This window comes from Telmatherina bonti (assembly GCF_933228915.1).
Source record: "Telmatherina bonti genome assembly, chromosome: 3".
In the NCBI taxonomy this organism is placed as follows: domain Eukaryota; kingdom Metazoa; phylum Chordata; class Actinopteri; order Atheriniformes; family Telmatherinidae; genus Telmatherina; species Telmatherina bonti.
The window spans coordinates 9520284-9540156 of NC_136621.1; the positions used below are offsets into that span (position 1 = coordinate 9520284).

The following is a 19873-nucleotide window of genomic DNA, read 5'->3' on the forward strand; positions in this document are numbered from 1 at the left end:
TGGATACTTTCATTTGCAAATATTAAAAAGTTTATGTCACATTATGTTAAACTTAAGTCCTACCTTAAACTGAAAAATGCATCTCACCAAATAAAGGCAATAATTACTATATGTATGTGTAAAACTTTAATAAGTTATGGTTCAATTATCAAAGTATCCAGTACAAAAGTGTTTTTTTTGCAAATATACAATAAGTTGGTAGGTATTTAAAAACACATGGTCAAATATTACTTTAGTTGCCATGACACAGATTTCATTTAGTCTCTGGATCTGCCATGGCCGTTTTCCTTCGCTGTGATGCCAACACACTAAGCTGTAAAACCAAGAAGAGAAAAGTAATTCAATCGAAAGTCCTGTTGAATAATCATATAACAAATAGAAAAGAAACTATTTATATATGTATACAGTTGGCTTTATTCATAACCCTCAATTAAAGATAATGCTAAATTTGCTATAGTAACTCAAATAAATAGAGACTGAAAAGGGCGGTGAATTAAAATGTGCAAAATTATAATTTAGCGCAATAAGGCATTGTTTTTAATTCAACTGAGTTTTTAAAAATATATAAAATGATCCCAGGCAAATTAGAGCACTGTACTGATGAGTGGTGGACCTAGAACACCTGTCGGAAGTCTGACTGAGAGTTACAGAAAAGTTTATCAAATCTGTTTTCTTGATTTTAAAAATATTTTTTTGACCCACAATTCAAAAGCAATATCATGATTTTCATAAAACTAATAAAAATAAATTGCCAATGTCAACATATTTCAGAGACAACTGGTTTTTCCTTTTCTGTAATGGGACGGTATGAGCAAATTTGAGGATTACTTTATGTTTTAAATCATTACATTTAGTCCGTACTGTTTGAGCATAAAAGTTTTTACCTGTTGTGTTGCTGTAGCTGCTCTCTGTTCAGCTTGTGTCAGTCTTCTCTGAAGACGATTTGCTTTTTCTTGATATTCTGCTAGCTGCCTCTCATACTGAGCAAACAAAGATATATGTTTTTGTATGGGTAAGATGCATTAGCCTTATACATTACTTGACTGCAAAAGTAATCTATCCTAAATATGTTTTGTGAAAACTGTATGCTTAAAAGAAGCTCATCCCATCAGGCAGAACACCATCTCTCTAATCGTACAGACATGTCTATTAAAGTTATTAGAATTAATTAATAATTACCATAGTTATGTTCCATGTTTAGATTAAAGTAATTAATCTAGCATTCATGTGAGTCTGTATGTGTCACACAAACCTCTAAAATAGCAGTATGGTTGGTTTCAAGCTGCATCTCCAGCTCATGTGTGCGCTGCTTCTGCCGATTCAGTTCCGCCCTGAAACAAAGATAAAACGAGATTCGACAACTAAACAATTTTCAGGTTTGGTTTATAAATGCTTAGCACAGTAATTCAGTACTTAACTACAGGATACAACTTTTGCTAAGAGCAGAACAAATTCAATCATCGACAATCATTGACAATCGTTGAAATGTTTTAGTTTTTTATGTAACATTAGTGATAAAACTGATGCAATACAATCCCAAGACAGCATTGTATTTAAAGATATTTATTCTTTCATAACTTTGTCTTTAACCACTAGAGCTCTGCATTAAGTATTTATGTACTTCATGTAGGATTAAGATTTGTTAGTCAGTTTCTACTAGATTCATCATGACTGAATACTTCATTTCATGCCTTTCTTTAACGGGAGAACATTTGCTCCGCCTCCTTGTTTTTTTTGCACACCACACTATTTTTGTTTTTGTTTTTTTTTTTTTGACAAAAAGCCGAGAGTTTGACAGCATGTGAAATTTGCAGCATGATGTGAAAGGTGCAGGTGATTGCTGATAGACTGAAAGGGACTTAAAATTAGTCATTATGATATGGCCTGATCATTAAGGCCACATATCAACATGGTCAGTAGCTGCTGCAGCAGCAGGGTGGCTTCAGGAAAACAGGAATAGTCCTACATTACACAACATCATGGACCTGAACCCAGCAAAGACCTGAAAATGCGTCTGTACTGTTGCTACCACACCAGCTGGCTGGAATAAAAGATTTCAGGCAGGAAAAATGAGAAATTTCCAAAAGAAAGGTGTGCCAATTGTGTAGAAGTATTGAGGCTGATGTTGCCGAAAGTTGCTTTAAAAATGATCTCTTTGTGTTGATTTAAGTGTAGACTAATCTCTGCTCACTGATCCTTTCTAATTAAACCCTAATTTTACCATATAAGTACTTTTTCTCATGACATGAAATTGTTTTAATATAAAGCACAGATCACAGCCAATTCAAACTGGTTTTAACCCTTGCTGCCTGAATGCAAAATATTTCCCATTTTCTCTGATTCTTTCAGTAGATAAGCAGAAAGCAGAGCAAAACAAGCACTTCCTCATACTATCCAATCATTTTCTTTTTGATTTAGTGTTTGCTTCACATTATCTGGCATATAAAGAGGACTGCTGAATACTGCTGGCTGAATTTTTAAAGAAAAGCGTTGGTTCAAGAGGTTGTTTTCAGACAGTGTTTTGGTTTTATAATGCTGTTAGTGCTTCAGCTTCTCAATGGATTGAAAGTACTTGAGCTGTTAGAGAAACTGAGCTGTCCTTCGAAAATGTCAAGAAAAGTCACTTCTTCAATTCATCATCATCAATTTAAAGCGCTTTAACACCAGCCGCAGGCGTACAAAGTGTTGAACATCTAAGGGAGGTAAAATAGAAGCATAAAAATAACAAGTTTAAATGAATAAAATATTATAAAAGTATTGTGATAAAAATAAGGGAAAAAATTAACTCCAACAACCAAAACTATATGAAAAATAAACCAAAGAAGATAAAGCCTCAGGTTGGGTTTAAGGTCAGTAAGTAAAAGTGTATTATAAGATGCATTTTAAACATGGACAGTGAGGAGTGTGGCAAATGGGTAAAGCTAGGTGATTCCATAATGTAGTTGCACTGATAGAGGAGACCCTGTTTCTAACTCTGGCCCCCAGAGTGATTATATTTAGCCAACTAGGCAATACCAAATGGCTACTCGAGCTGGCCTGCTGGTATTATACAGCACGTGTTGCTAATATTACAAACCCAGAACTGCTCCGGTGATGGTTTGGTGCGTCAATCAGGACAGGACCTCCTCCTCTGTAGACAGTAGTCATAGCAACTCTAAGTTACCACAGCAGAGATGGCAAAATAAACCCAGCCCTTCAATGAGGGAGTGTTTGTGAAAAAGTGTACGATGAAAGTTTGTGAGCTTATGAGTCCAAAGAAAAAAATAAACAAGCATTTATAAATGAGAGCCTGAGCAGAAGCACAGTAGCTGAACACACATGTGATTTTGCCACTGAGGTTCAATGAGGTTCATCATCATATCGGGAAGATTTTTTTTCAATAAACATCAGTGTTGGCCCGACAGTTCGTCCAATTTTAAAATTTGTCCCATTGTATATTTGTGTTTGACACCCCTGCCTTAGAGATTCATAACAAGGAGCTACCAATCAGTTCACCAGTAAGACGGGAAGGAGTATCGTGGTGGAGAAGCTCGGACAAATAAAGTGGAGCAAGACCATTTAAAATTTTAAAAACAAACATGTTAGAACCTTAAAATGCAGAGACGGCCAGTAGAGTGAAGCCATGTGCTCTGCTTTCCGGGTCCCTGTTAAAAGCTGTGCTGCAGCATTTAAAACTTGCTTCAGATGTGCAAGTAAGGTTTAACTTATTCCAATATAGAGGGAATTACAGTAATCCAGGCGTGATGATACGGAGGCATGGAGTGCTGCCTCAAACCAAAAGGTTTCACATTTCCTTAAATGATAAAAGTTTGATTTAACTGTGGCGTTAATTAGACTGTCCAATTTATAATCACTGTCCATTATAAAAGCAGGATTTACAGCTGTGGGTATGTGGCTAGGGGGCCCAGCTCAGCCGGAGACATCTCACATTAGCCACTAGGTCCAAACACGAGTATCTCTGTCTTCTTTAAATTAAAAGCTATTCCTGCTTTTTGATCCTCAAGACAAGTTAAAAGAAATTTATTTGACTAGGCATCTCTTTGCCTTAAAAACTGACCCTAAAACTGACCCCCCTGGGGGACCCCACATGTCCAAGAAGCAGGGTGGGATTCAAACACAGATTTATATTTATGTCATTTTTGTTAGAAGCGAAGCAGCCCAGATAGGACCTAAACCACTCACAAAACATTGCCACAGATGTCTTCTTGGTGTTGTGATGCTGCAGTCTACAGTATCGAAATGAGCTGTTAGGTCCAGCAGGACAAGGACTACATGGTTACCAGAACCACAAGTCTAAAGGAGGACATACCAAATCCTCACTGCAAAAATAATTTCTTGTAATCCATCCACCTTCCATTTGAAACATCTAAAGTGACGTTTTATTCCATTTAAATAACGTTTGTGCAGTTTTTATGAAAATACTTAAGCTTATTTAACACACTTACTTTAGAGCTGTAGTTTTAGTCTCAGAAAACTGCACAAGGTTCTTGGCCTCCTCCTTCCACCGTTGAGTGCTTTTCTGCTGTGCTGCCAGAAGGCGTGTCAGATTAGCACTGGAGCTTCGACTGCTTTCCTCCAGCTCTCTAACACGTACATGATGTCCTTGTTCTTTGAGACTGTACTCTTGCTCCATCTGTGAAACCTCAAGGTGGATAACAGTGTGTGAATGAGAGGAACGATCCAAATGAGCCAAATGGAAGGGAAATAGATAGTTCATCTATCTAATAATATGTGTCATCAAATGACCAAAGTGCCCACTGCTGAGCAGTAAACAGCAGAATTGAATAGACTCCTTAGGGACCACTTACATTAATAATTCAAAATGATATCACCTGACAGTAACCCAGGTCAGGTTGCTATCTGCATGTAGGGAAGTTCTGAAGGCTCTCTGGATCATTTGCACACTGATCAGACAGGACTGTGTTATGTTAAAATGTTACCAGATTTCATTATGGAGGGAAGCAAATTTAATACAAAATATATGCCGCACATCCATGTGCTCCACACAGTTTGATACAATTCAAAGTGGTTTTGAGAGCAAAGCTGACCAAAGCTGGACAGGCGAAAACCTTCCCCCATGTAGATTCTTTATGTTCTCGCTGTAAAGACCAAACAGCTGACTACATACACACATTTTTATGTCCTTAATTAAGGTAGTTTTGAGAATATTCAGTCAAATGTATATTAAACAAAAGAGATATTACTTCCATTAGTCTTTACACATATTTATCTGGATTCATCACTGAATTTCAAACCCTTAAAAGGCAAAGTTAGCATAGTTGTAGCATTAACTCATCATTGTAGCATTAGCTGTGTTCACACTGCAGGTTGTCATGTTTTTTTACAGAAATTTTTTACAGAAATTTAAGTTTTTTATGTGGTTGTTAACTTTATCGTTTCAATGTGACCTTCATCACATTTACATGTGAACGTTACGCGGCCTGAAGTAACATTATCAATGAATCTGGGAATCTAAGAGTGTTTACATATTAAATTAGGAGGGCCCAAAGTTGGTCCTCCAGGGCTGCTGTCCTGCAGGTTTTTGATGTATCCCTGCTCCAACACACCTGGTTTCCATTAAATGGATCCAACAGCCAGTGAAGTTCTGCACAGTGAGTGATTAGTTCGAGTCAGGTGTTTTAGAACAAGGATACATGTAAAACCTGCAGGATTGTGGCCTTGGAGTACTGGGCATGCCTGTATTAAAAGAATACACTATAGCCTAGGTTAGAAATCACAATTTGTGTAGAAATAAGCAGCTTGGTGGAGGTGTGCACTCTCAGAGTGCTTTTCTAGTTTATGTTTTTGTTGTGGTTCTGCTTTTTTTCTCTCCTTTGGGTTTGATAACTCCTGTTATCCTAACAAAGATTCAGACTCATCAGAGGCAAAAGGGGAGGGGAGTTGGGGGTTAAGTTCTTCATTATATCGATATGATACAGTCACCACCTTCCATTTCACCCTTTAGCAAAGAATTTTCCCTTTATTTACTTCAGCTTTCCTGCTGGCCATGAAAGAAAGCACCCTACATTTAATTTACTTATTCCATCGATGTTTCAGATTATGTTGTTTATGTCAAACTGACTGATTTAAATCCTTCCAGTTCTCCTTTCTGCTCGTTACCTGCTGCTTGGCTTTCTTTTGGACCAGCAAAGTAGCATTACGAAGTTCATCCATCTCCCTGCGGAGCTGCTGGTTCTCCTGCTGCAGCTGGAGCCGCTCCTCGCTGACGACGAAGCAGTCGTCCCGGGTCGCAGCCAGTGAGCCCTGCAGCCGCCGCACTTCCTCCTGGCATCGAGAAAGCTCCTCGCTATAGCTGGAGATGGTTGGAGGGGGATCTTTAATTCCTGCCCAGGATACTTCAGAGTAAACCCAATATGCTAAGTAAAACTCACTCAATCTCCATCTTTTTCAGTTTGTTCTGGGTACTTTGCAGAGTGAGACTTATGTCTTCCTTCAGTCTCTCTGCATTTAGACACCTCTGATGAAGGGCATCAATCTTCTTGAACTCTGGCTCTGCTCTGCCCTCCTTATACACCTAAAATAAAAAACACCGCAGGTATTACTGCCATGACCAGCTGAACAGCATGAACCCAGTTTTAGAACCATATATTCAAGTCCTATAAAATCTCCAGAGCAGGCTTCAGCAGTTTCTTTCTTGTGTGTTCACTGGTGCTTTCATAGATACCTTCTCCAGTTCCTCCTCTACAGCTTTTCTCTCACGCAGGGACCTTTCAATCTGAGACTCTTTATCTGCACACTCCTAGAAAGAGGTGAGAAGAGAGAACAAGAGGTGTCATTCAGGAGGCTTGTTGAAGACAGAATAAGGAGAGAAGTTGATACTAAAAGAGGGTTTAGTGAGTTAGATTTCAAAAGAAATATCCCTTTAGCAGGACAGGCTTTTACCAGCTGCAGTGCAGACAGCTCTTCTGCCATACGATGGATTTGCACGTTGCACTGCTTGCGCACGTTTTCCACCTGTTGAGGATAAAGTCACACAACTGAGATTTAAGCAACGGGCCTGTGTCTTCCGTCAGACATTTAGTGGAGGGACAAAAGTACAAACAAACCCCCCCTAAATTAGTGAGCCAGTTAAGCAGACTGGTTAAATGAGCCTTTAGCCAAGGAACAGCAGCTACATTTCTGGACAACTCATTTTGACGGGAAGGGGGAAACGCTGGAGTTTCTAAGGAGACAAAAGCTTTTAAAAAATGTGACAATATTATCAGGAAGCTGTGAGGTTTAAGGCTGTCAACTTGAATGAAAAACAAATTATCAAGGGACAAATTAAAACACAGAGAGAATATCAGTGTTGCAACAGTCCATGTTTTCCCATAAATCCATCTGTTATGAGAAAACCCCAACAGGCATTTTTTTTTATTTTCCTATTTTTCTGTGATTCTCACCACCTCTTGATGTGTTAAATGCATTTCCAGCACTAACAGAGCTCAGGTTTAGAAGGATTTGACACCTTTGCTGTTTACAACTGCGTTGTTTGCTTCTGTTGGCAATATTTCAGCATTTCCTTGCATACAACAGTCAAACTGATGAGCAGATTAGTGTTAAGCAGAGGTTTATCAATTTCTGCCACATTCAGACACACTTGCAAGGATGCTGATGTCTGTCCACTAAGGAGTGAGACAGAATCCTCACAACCCCTGCTAATTCTGTAATTAATGTAATGACTTTATGTGTCACATCTGAACAAAGAACAGTGAGTCACTTAGTTTTGAAAATGCCACCAATCATGCTTTATCATCTTTTATCATTACAAAGATTTACATCCTCAGGTAAGTTTAAGATCCAGCGTTTGTAGGCATTTGTCAGGGATTAATTTGTCATTATAAATGTTTATCTTCTGCGTAGATGGCTTTAAGTAAGGGTGGGTGAAACAAGACATTGAGGTAAAAACAAGTGCCTCTCTTTTGCTGCAATACTGAACCTCGTCCTCCTGCTTCATTAAAGAAGTACCTGAATGGTAACAAAAACAGAAAAAGCCAAATGCTACTACTTTACTTTACTACTAAAACATCACTAGAAGAAACAAATGCTTCAGTCAGAGTGTGCTGCATCAATAGTGAAGACTCCTTAATAGCAAACTGATCAAGATGTCAGGCTGAGGTTGCACATGTCAAACAACAGAACTCCAGTTATACAGTTCAGCTACAGGTAATGTTTTTTTTTTTTTCTGTAAAACCAATTAGAAACTAGAAGCACTCAGAGAGTGCAGACCACTGCCAGACATTGTAATGTTTTTTAAGCCAATAATCGCTGGCATTATTTTTTGAATTAGTGTCTTTAATGGCAGAATTATCACCACATTATCTCCCCACAGTAAAGAATGCTTAAAAAATTCCTAAATCCAGGCAGTGATAAGTTGATTTCCTGCAAATTTCATCACAATCAGAGACAGACAACCCAACCTGCTGAATATATGACCTCTTCCTCAGCGGAGGTAAATAAAATGCCATGTTTTTAAGGTTCAAAGTCTTGTACATCGCACCAGCATTTAATACTCAGGCATCAACCAAATATGGAAACAAATTCATTTCTTTGATAACATCTTTAAACAGATTGCAGTTATACTTTGCAGATGTATTAATTTTGTTATTTAATAGCTTTGTACCTCCTTTCTGGTTCGAACTGCTGCCTCCTGTATCAAGTGTTTGATGGCCTCCTTTGTCTTTTCCAGCTCTTCAATCTTCTGTTTCTCTCTCAACAGAGCCTATGGGGAAAAGAAAAGGCAGGACCAGGCACTTGTTTCAGAGGGAATTTTCTGAGGCGATATGGATATTCAACATGGGTTAAGATGAAGAGGAGAAGTCACCTGGTCCTTCTGCAATGCAGCCTCCTCAGCTAGTTGAACACTCTCTCGGACTTTGGACAGAGCCTCATACTTCTCCTCTTCCAGGGTGGCGCAACGGGCTTGGAGCTCCCCCACCTTTCTCTCCCACACAGCTTGCTCTCTGCGAACTGCCTCTGCATCCTGTGATGCAGCTTTTAGCCTGCAAACGGAGAAAAATGAGGGAGAATCGTCACAGGAAGGAAAGTCAGAAACCCGCTGTTTGGCCTTCAGATGGTAAAACTTGTAAAATTTCATGACTTCCCATAAGATCAACGTTGTGTTACTCTCATAGTCTACAGTATAATTCTCTCTGCTGCAAAGAGTGATTACTCCTGAAGCAGACAGCAGAAAAAAAACATGCTCACCTGGTCTCAAGCTGGCTCAAAGCTGTCTGAAGCTGCTGGAGTCGCCTGTCTGCTGCATCCTCACGACCCTGAGCTTCTGCCACATCTTCCTCCTAATTACATGGATATAACTATCAGAACGAGGCTGAAAGATTGCGCAACAAGGAGTCGGGTTTTGCTTTAATTCTTTTTTATTTCTTTTTCCTATTTACTCACCCGTCTCTGCATTTGTTCCTGAAAATTCTGCAACAATTTGGTCATCTCATCCACTTTGGCTGTGGCCGTCCTAAGTTCAGCTTTAGCCTGTCTGTCAATCCAGAAAGAAAGGTTGGTATCAGTTAATCTCACATCTGTAAATATTAACATCTGTATTATAACCCAGATTTGTCTGAAAACTTTCCAAAGTTTACGTTTTGTTTGTTGAATCTGTGTAAGAAATTTTATCTTAAAGTAGAATCATTTATTTTACCTCTGCTAACCTCTATGTCCCATGTTGCACCATTACACCAGGAACAATTCCTAGTTTGTGAAACCTCACATTGACAATGGCGATAAAACAGTTTCAGATTCTGATTCTGAACCAGAGAAAAGTGACAAGTATTCATTTTCTTTTTGGGAAGTTATGTCCTGGTCTGATGGCTGCCATCAATGACTTCCTGGAGCCCCTGCTGGTTTGTTGAAAACCTGACAGTAACAACAAGTAACACCAGGAAGTCACAAACCAGCTGTTGGCTGTCAATTTATTTTCACTATACGCTCTAAAGCCTTCCCACTAAACAGATTTCCTCCAAACATGGAAAACCTTTCTTCAACTTTCATTGATATAAGACACCTTTCATTTCATTTTATCATTTACATCCACAGCTGTCTGCTCCACAATTCCCCTATTTAAATGAAAACAAGGGTAATAAAAAAAAAAGTAATAAAAACTTCTTATGATTACTATTATTATTATGTAATGTGTAATGTCATACAGATCAATGCCTAGATGCAGAATTTTTTTAAAATAAAAGTTTTGAATAAATCTTAAATAAATATGGGGAGATGAGGATAATTTGTCGTTTGTAACAATTATTGCCTGTAATCCTTGGCCACATAAAATTAAATTAAATTAAATTAAAAAAATTAATAAAATATAAATATTTGGCAGATGTCTATACTCTTTTAGTGCTTCTAGTTATTATTAATAATAAAAAATATAATAATAATAATAATAATAATAATAATTATTATTATTATTATTATTATTATAACAATAATAACAACAATAATAATAATAATAATAATAATAATAATAATAATAATAATGCATTTAAAAGCAGGGCAGAAAAGTTCTGTTTAGGCAATTAAAGACAATAAGAACATGATTGACCAACTATCCAGAAAATCAAGTTCAAAAAGTTCAGAAATGTTAGCATCTATGTGTTCAAGTTGCAGAGCATGAAACAAACCTCTTAAATCAATCTGTAATCCAGAAACTAAATGGAAATTTGTTGTCAAATGCATACAACAAGCGGTGCAACATCCAGTACATCTGGCCTCATGCATTAATGACAAACAATACCTTTGGTAACAGCTGCTTTGAATCCCTAAAGAATAAAGTTACCTGAGCTGACTGTTTAACTCCTCCATTTCCGTGCTCTGCTCTGTCACAGTCTTCAGGAACTGCTGGTTAGTCTGTGTGTGGCAAGAAAGACAAGACTTCCATTTGTGTGGCATTCTTCCAGACACACAGCTTTAAGCTAAGTTTCAATTTAAGTGTCAACCAAAACTTTGGCCTTAAACTTCCTATGTCCTTTCAGAAGAATCCCTGCAGAGCCTCTGTCAACCCTCCACTACAACAAACCCAGTTGTCTCAGATGCACTCACTGAAAAAGGCTGCTTACACTGAGCTCGAAAGAGCCCAAGGATCACCCACTCATTAAAAATGCATTAGAAGGATATAGTATCACAATACTATGTCCTCACACACTATGCAGTAACCAAAGCAAGCAAGCAAACAGACTGTGTGTGTGTCTGTTGATTGTGTTTTTTTGTCTAAATATCCACAGTAAGACTTACTACAGTTAGGTCAGCTGTTTCTAAATAGAACCTGAACAGTCTGATCTTTATTTATCAGTGACTGTGAGTGCAAGAAACACACACACACACAGAGAGAGAGAGAGAGAGAGAGAGTGTACAGCAGTGTGTGCTGGAAAAAGAAGCTAAGATAGTCACAGGATTACCAAGTGAGCTGACAGCCCATTATACAGCTAGACACTTCTGGCTGACTACCAGAGGGATTTAGAAACCAATTAATTTAGTTACAAGATTAATTATTAGAGCAGGGTTCATTTCGGAAAAGTGTGCAGCATTTCGTTCCCATGGCTAATTGGGAGGCAGTAATTTAACACACTTTTAATTAAGCATTACTCACTGATTCCAGCTTCTGATTGGCCACTTGGAGTTTGTAAGTGTGCTGCTGGAACTGAACAAGCTGGCCCTGTGATGGAGGGGAGGAAACAGCATTCAATAGCATTTAACTTCTTGTAATTGCATCCTGTTTGTATTTAGAATGAACAGAGTCCAAGTAACTTTAATTAACCTTAATATTAAGATCACAGCCCCATCTAGTGGTAAAATGCCTACATATGTTTACGACCAGTCAAAAGATGTGTTCGTTTACGGTTTGCTGCTTCTGGAAATGAAGGCAGGGAAAGTGAACCTTAAGCTGCTGTCTCTGAGCATCATGAAGCTGCCTGTCAGCAATGGTCTTCTGGTAAACCTGTTGTAGCCGGTCCAGCTCCTGGGTTGTCGTCTGCCACAGCTCCATGGCTTGCACCTGCTCCTAAACTCACAATGCAAATAAAAAAATATGGATTCACCTCTTGCTTTCTGTTTCTATACATAACAAAGTATAAAACAGTTTAGGTTTTCATAAACAGCTTTTTATTAAAACCAGACTGGATCTTTTCTGATTGCATGCAGAGATAAACCATTAGATGGATCTTTGTAGCAAAGTTCCAGACCAGCTCCAACAAGTTCCAGTAAAAGCTGGGTGTAATTTTAAAATCCACAGGAAGCCTTTCAGAAGAGCAGCAGCCGCTGGTCTCTTAAAAACAGGTCTATAAAATCCTTTGTCTCGTATCGTTCAGAAGTTTTCATTAGAAAAAAAGAGTTTCCATGATTCAGATGTTAGAATCTTACATTTAAGAGATTATTTAATCTGTGCTTCAGAAGTTGGGAACAAATCCACTGATTTTTATGCAGCTGTAATGTATTTTCACTATTAATTAAATCATCAATAAGCTCTTCATTCATTAATAAACTTCATACTTATGTCTCGTCCTTTCTGAGATTTAAAAAAAAAAAAAGATGCTTTTTGTGACAAGTGAAAAGTCAGACCTGCAAAAGAAAAAAATTCCCATCTAACGCTTTAAATAAAAAAATTACTATCAGACCAAAGTGATCTTTTTTACTAATGACTTCATAATAATCAAAGTTGATGCAGATTCATTCTCAGCTGATTGGCAACTAAATTCAGTAGCAAAAGCAGCTCTCTTATTTCAGTTTCTTCAGCTTTTAATTGAGAATAAATTATTTGTGTACAACTTCCACCTCCGATGTGGCAAAAATTAGAAAATGTTAAACGCAAAATGGTGACAAAGCCAGAGCTGAGTGGAGAGATCTGTTGTCATCTCATCTACACTCCCCCCACCAACCCACACCAGTTGATCACCCTATAGATAAAAACAATAAACACACTCACATCTTCTCAGTTCAAGAAATCCCTGCAGCCGTCACACATCAGTCACATCCATGCCGCTGCATCCAAAGTAAGATTGCATCGTTGCATAGCCACTTCTTTTCTTTATTATTTGTGTCTGCCAAAGTGAAGCTGAAGAACGTATCTCTGCAGGCTGCTGCTTTTCTGTTTCATAATATCATAAAAGCTTACAAACTGAAATTTGTGAAACTATATGACGTGTTGGAGCACAAACACTGGAAGAGGCAACTTTTTAAATTTTGCAGCAAATCGAGAGAAATCTTCTTAAAATCAAAGCACAGCAGTGGCGTTAGCTGATGATGCACTCTTGATAAATACTGTGGCATTTTCCACATGCAAGCTGTCACAAAGATTTCAAGTTAATTTTGTTAACAGATTTATTAATATTAAACAGTACTTTAGGGAAAAAGTGAGCAATCCAGCACTGAGCCGTCTCTTCTGCTGCCAATTCACACGTTTCTTATGTTTTTTAATCACTGCAATCGTTCAGAAGTCTGAAAGGGGAGGAAGACATTGAGGTGATTTCTGTGATTCAGAGTTGTAGACATAGAGAAGTTGGGGATGAAAGAGAAGCCCTTTGGGTCAGTGTGGAGCTCATCCCGCCGTGAAGAGGCTTCAGCTCTCAGTGGAGCCGAACCAGGCTGTATGTGGTTCTGATCATCCTCTACCTCAGTCTTCATTTCACTCTTTTCTTCTTATTACTCCACGTTTGCGTCCTTCTAAGCAACAACTTAATCAAACTGCTGTTAAAGACCAGAAATGGCCACACAAAACACTGTGAACTTCTGAGCAGTGGTGTGTAAACATCAGCTGAGTAAATACCTGCCAGTCAGATCCTGCAGGAGTTCACTGCACTTTTTCATGATTGTTTTGACTTAAAAAGCCTGATTCCACGGCTGCTTTGTGCCATGTTGCTCTTAAAGACTGCAGTGCTCTTGAGTGTTGTTTACTTTGCAAAAGCACCTTCTCTTTTTAAAAAACAATGAATTGTTATTACTGCATTCTTTATTGAAAAACTATGAAAATGAAGCGCTGATGCACAAAAAGGAAAAAATGTATCCTACATATTCAAATTCTTTAAGCATTTACAGCAGATGTGGATGTCACAGACTCATCATGGAAATCATCATCCTTTCACTTTCACGTGGTGATTTCACACAGCAGATGCTACACATCACTCACACATATCTGACGTTAATAATTAGACACAGAAGTAAAGATGACGACATGTGGACTTTAGATGACACAGAGGAGCGCTGACAGACTTCAAAGATGTTTAAAGTTGCAGCGATGCGACGCAGGATGCACAGAATTCTTGAGGGTTTGAAGAATTTGAGTTAAAAGCTGAAATAACACCTTCTTAAAATCCTGACTAGTGCGCAGCCAACGACGCGGAGCTTGTAAATCCACTAAAGCTAACTACAGCTCTGAGTTTAACCCCTAAATATCAGAATAATTTTTTGCTACTTTTGGTCCATCAGTTCTTTTTTTTTTTTTTTTTTTTATTTCTAGTCAAAACGCAGGAAGAAGTTCAACCCTTTACAACACAGTCATCACCAGATATTTTTCAGGACAACTCAGCTGTCAGAATATGAGACTAAAGTAATAAAAAATTATGATATCAATAGATAAGGCACCATAAAGGCCAACCAAAGCAACACAACAGAATTCCTCAGTAAAATTACTTCGTGTAGAAATGACATGCAGATGAACAGTGAGCAAGAATTTTCTCATCTGCATCTTTTTCTCTCAGTGGCATCAAACACACACGTTACACTTTTTCCTCTTGTTTTTTTTTCTTTTCTTTTGTTATTTACAGTTCCCGTATTTTGTGGACTATAAGTCGCACTTTTTTCAGTAGGTTAGCTGTTCCTGCAACTAAAACTCTAATTATGCTACTATTTACTTACTATCCTCAAAAGATCGACAGCTCAGCTGGTTTTTGGTGTCACTGTGCATCAAAACCGTTTTCTTGTTTTTTTCCAGCCATTTAGGACCATTATTTTTGCTATTATCTAATCAGATCTTCAAATCAAACTTTATTGATAAAGTACTTTTCATGTAACCAACAACACAAAGTGTTTCCATAATAAAAACTATTTCTGCTGATTTCTACAAAGCAAACCTTCACACACCAAAGTACATAACAAAGCAATATCAAAACACACACCTCCCTCTCTCACACACACACATTCACAAACAATAACTTTCTGCTCGCTTGGTAACATTTGGCTGCTCTGATTGGACAGTAAACTCCACTGAAGCTATCTGATTGGTCAAAAGTATTGACAGTGATCTTTTTATTGACAAATGTTATGAATATAAATGAATGAATGGCTTTGTTGTTTTTGTCCAACAAAAATCACCAAAAAGCCGTCATGTCTCGTCCACTATGGATTCACGAAACCGTCCCTGAATAATCGCTACATTTTGTGACTGGATTGTAAACCTCCTGGATTAGATATAAATGCTTGGAAAACGTCTGCTGATCACCTAAAAATGAAGCTATTGATCATAATTTCTCCCACTGATTTCCACACAACCGTTCATGAGAATCTGTCTACAATATAAGTGATAACCGAGGATCTAGAGAAGTTTTAAGGACTGAGCTGAGTTTAGAAATCTTCAACAGAGAAATACACACCTGCTCAGACAGCTCAACCTGTTCCTGAAGGTTTTTGATGACAGCATCCTCCTCCATAGTGCTGACTTCCCCTCCTGAAGCTACGGGATAAGCTTGGAGCTGCTTCTCAACAGCGTCTCTGAGCTCCGCATGCAACCTTTAAAAGGAAGTTCACACTGGAAGTTTCATTTTCTAGCAAATAACTTTAAAACTACACAGTTTAAAGCTTCATTGCACTCAGGCATGCATAGTTTTCTGTGAAAATGGTCTTGATACCTTCATTACCCATCAAGAAAAACAAGGTAAGCATTTTAATACAGTGCTTGGCGTGACTTTCTCTCTAGTTAGACACACAAAGTTCAAATGAAGAAATAATTTAGGCGAAATAATGTGTCTGGTTACAGGTTTAGTCTTTACTGTACAAACCCATAAACTCTTAAAAAGTGAAACATGCTTTACCTTTCATTTTCCTTCACAACCTTCTCCAGTTTCAGTCTGACATCTGTCATCAGCTCCTATTCAACAAGCGCACACACACACACACACACACACACACACACACACACACACACACACACACACACACACACACGCACACACCACACACAGAAAGCGTAAAATCCAATAGTTAAACTGCAAACCAAAAGATTTTCACTTTTATAACACAGCTCAATATTTCCATGGAGACTTTTTAATAATCTGGCCTCGTCTCCGTTTTCCATGTGCGCCTTCTGCAGGGAAAGTCAAAGTATTTCATAACCTTGGGAGTTTGAATGTTTCTCATCAACTATTTATTTTTTCTTTTTACCTGGTATTTTTGCAGCTGTTCGTTCATTTCATCCAGGTGCCGATCGTACTCTGCTATAAGCGGAGCCATTATGCTGTAACACAGAGGAAGGACAGTGTCACGTGTGAGACAAATGATTTGCTCCTGTTGCATTTATATGAACAGTGATAATGATAATTGAGCGGGTCTGAAGCGTGACAAAGACAGAGACAGAGAGAAGTGGGAAATTGTTGAACTAACCCTCTATCTGAGAGCCAGGGTGCAGGAGACTCTGCCCGTCGCACTTCTTCAACCTATCAAAACACACGACATGCAGCAAAGACTATCAGCGTTAGCATCTACCACATAGCATCTAATTATGCAAAGTAATTCCCAATTCCTCAGTCAACAAAACAAAATACAGATGGATAAGTTTCAGACGTCAATCAGCATAATTCCCATTTATGTCACAGTTGGCAAGTCTGCTTATAATAAACAAATATGAGCTTGTACCAATACAAATACTGGTACAAATTGTAAGGCTTCCTGAGAGCAGCTATCTCTGTGGACTTGATCTAAATATTCCCAGCTTCACTTCGTTGCACACCGAAGACAAATAGACTTGTTTTCACCTCGTAATGCATCAACAAGGGATACACCGCCCGGTTCCTTACCCTGCACACTTCTCAACATAAAACTTTAAGCCCAATTTTCAGACAACTGTTGGAGGTTGCCGATAAATGGCCAGGATCTGAGGCAAAGCTGGAGTTCGATTGCCAGTCATCATTCCCCCATTGACTGGGTTGTTGAGCGAGCCATCAGCACAGAGCAATGACCAATGAAAGTAGAAGCAACAGGATCAGTTGGCAGGGCAACCCTGAGAAGATGAAAAAATGTGGAAAAAAAAAAAAAAAAAAACCAAGACAAAGAGTATGGTGCTAAAACCGCTGTCTGCTTATGAATCTGAACAGGATTATTGCTTTCAGTATGAAATATAATGACAGACCTGAGACAGAGGAAAAAGTAGAAACTTGTCAGTTGTCTTCAGCAGCCAGGAGAGAAAAGCACACTGAATCACCAGGAGATACTTTTATCTTAGCTGAACATTAATGACAAGTGAGCGTCTTGTCTGCATGACAGCTGGAGCCGCTTAACTGAGATCAGTCAGAAAAGGCAGGGAGGGTCAGTCTGGTGAAAAACTGTGAGACACCTGTTGCAAATCAGTTGTGTAGTACAAACACACTAAGAATAAAGAAAAATAAATCCAATCAGAAGGATGTTGAGGGAAAAATACAACAATCCAGCAAGAGAAAGAGTCTTTGTCTCTTAGGATGACAAACCTTTGCTTCTTCATGAACAATGTGGGCAGAAAGACAAGTAATTTCAGAGCAACTCGGCTGCAGGTTCAGCCAAGTCAACAGGTCAAATTATAAAAACCCAAGTCTTGGGTAAATGTTAGCCATGAAAAAAACATCAGAAACAATCAAAATAAAAACAGTCTGCTCTCAAACCAGGACTGAAGGCAGATGAGTAAACCTTTTAACCAGCAAGTGTGTGAAGTCTCATGGTTTGGCCTTCGTCCCATCTGGTGAAAATAAGACACTTATCTTGTTATCTGGAGAATACAATAACTGTTTTCTCATAATGACATGATCATTTATCTTGTTATGTCCAGAAAGAAAGTTCATTTTCTCCAGATAACAAGATAAATTGTTATCTCAGGGATTATTATTCCAACGCAGGGTCGCCGGAGCTTGTTCGCCTGTTCCACCAGCTACTAGTCCATTGCAAGACCAACACAGACAGACAAACTCACTCTTAGTGAGAGTATGAAGACTCAAATCCTCCTAACATGCATGTTTTGGAGGAAGTCAGAGTTCCTGCAGAGAGCATGTGCATACAAAGGGAGAACATGCAAACTCATTTTATGCGCTGCTTTCCATTCCATCTGCTGTGGGAATGACTTGTGATGAAGCAGTCTTTAGCTAAACTGTGACCAAGGGGTATTCCAGTAACGAGCTGGACTAAACTGGATTACCCCAGTAAAGCCAAGCCAATAGCCAATACAAGCTGAATATGTCAGAAAGAGGAACATGCATCATGTTGGGGGGGGTGGATGAATGCTGAGGTATATCATGATCTGATTTAAACACGTATTAATAGTTACTTTTTCTTCGGCATCAGACTTAACTTCTATCAAGTGTGAAGCAGGATGAAATTACAATGTGTCTAATAACTATGTTTTCCCAATCAGTCATTCACATAATTAATATGCACATGCCATGTGTATATGTAATGATATAAGCCCTACACAGCTGTCATTCTGATCAATGAAAGCAGGTGCTCCAAAGTAACCTTATTTTTTAGCCCACCTTAATCAACTGATGATCTGGTGAGTAAATAAGCTTAATTTCTTGAGATAGGGCAATAAATTATTGTGTTATCACTAAAAATGTCAAGGTAAGGAGATAATTACCATGTTATTTTTAATCTGGTGATGATTATATAAGAAAATAACAATCAAGCACAGTCACTTTCTGCTCCTGTAGCATGCTGAGGTTAAGAAAGATCTCTTTTTTTTTTTTTTCCCCTTACCTGAGGTGATGTTGATTGCGTGCGGTGTCCATGTTGATATTGGCTGAGAGCTAAATTTAACCTGTGGACTGAAAAACAGGGAATATGAGTTCCCAAGATTTTTGTCCCCCATCCACAGTAGACATTTCAGTTGTCATCCTTTTGTACTTAGTAATATCCAAAATTATTATCTTAAACTGAAACAAGACATTGTCAGTATCTTCAAGCCTTATTGGCCAAATCTATAGACTAGGTTAATGACTATTAGACTGTTTTTGCTTTTGGTTAACAAACACAAAAGCCTATTACAGGTAGGTCGACAATGACTGGCAAGACAGTCCCAAGGTAAAAAGGGAGAAAGAATCACAGATATGCCTGTGAGAGGAAAGCTATCCTCTCCATTGACTAACACTTACCTTGATCACGCAAAAACTCAACTTCTGCTTCCATGCTTAAAGAGACTGAACAGAAAACAGAGTATTAGTAAGTAGTAAGAAAAACAGACTGAAAACGAGGATTTACATCACTAGTTTTATCTAAATAGCATCAGATGCTAGTTTTACCCCAGTAGGTAAGCTGTTCAAGGTAACTTCGAGTGCTAACTTGTTATTCAACAGCAGACGGAGTCGACAGACAACTAAAACGCTGTTTTAATCCATCATCATTAGTATTAATCATCATCATTAATCGGGTTTTAATCCATCATAGCAGCGACCGAGCTAGTTTTCCTCCGTTACCATGGAGACCCTCTGCTAGCAATCACGGCTTTACTTTGCGGGTTAAATATGCGTTTTAATCTAAACAACAATCAGTGCAGCCGTGTTTCCCTCGTGTGACATTTATTTAATATGTTAAACGATAACTGCATGTATTGTTTTATATAAGCTCATAATTTTGTGTTTTACTTTGATTTTTTTCCGCCTACCGTTTTAAAGCAAAACAAAAAACAACCAATGAC

The 19873-nt window shown here is 38.3% G+C and overlaps 1 protein-coding gene across 1 annotated transcript; it reads right to left on the bottom strand.

Moving 5' to 3' along the window:
- Positions 1-253: 253 nt before the first annotated feature.
- Positions 254-19365, bottom strand: sclt1 (sodium channel and clathrin linker 1; the record flags this gene model as incomplete). The annotated part of the gene is made up of 21 exons (XM_079265102.1): positions 254-313; positions 885-980; positions 1253-1331; positions 4446-4642; positions 6121-6313; positions 6393-6535; positions 6686-6760; positions 6904-6975; positions 8624-8722; positions 8825-9002; positions 9208-9299; positions 9403-9493; positions 10793-10863; positions 11603-11668; positions 11891-12013; positions 15597-15732; positions 16035-16090; positions 16384-16456; positions 16603-16655; positions 18937-19004; positions 19332-19365. 21 exons carry the CDS (start codon positions 19363-19365, stop codon positions 254-256), a joined length of 2055 nt encoding a protein of 684 aa, XP_079121228.1.
- Positions 19366-19873: the final 508 nt, after the last annotated feature.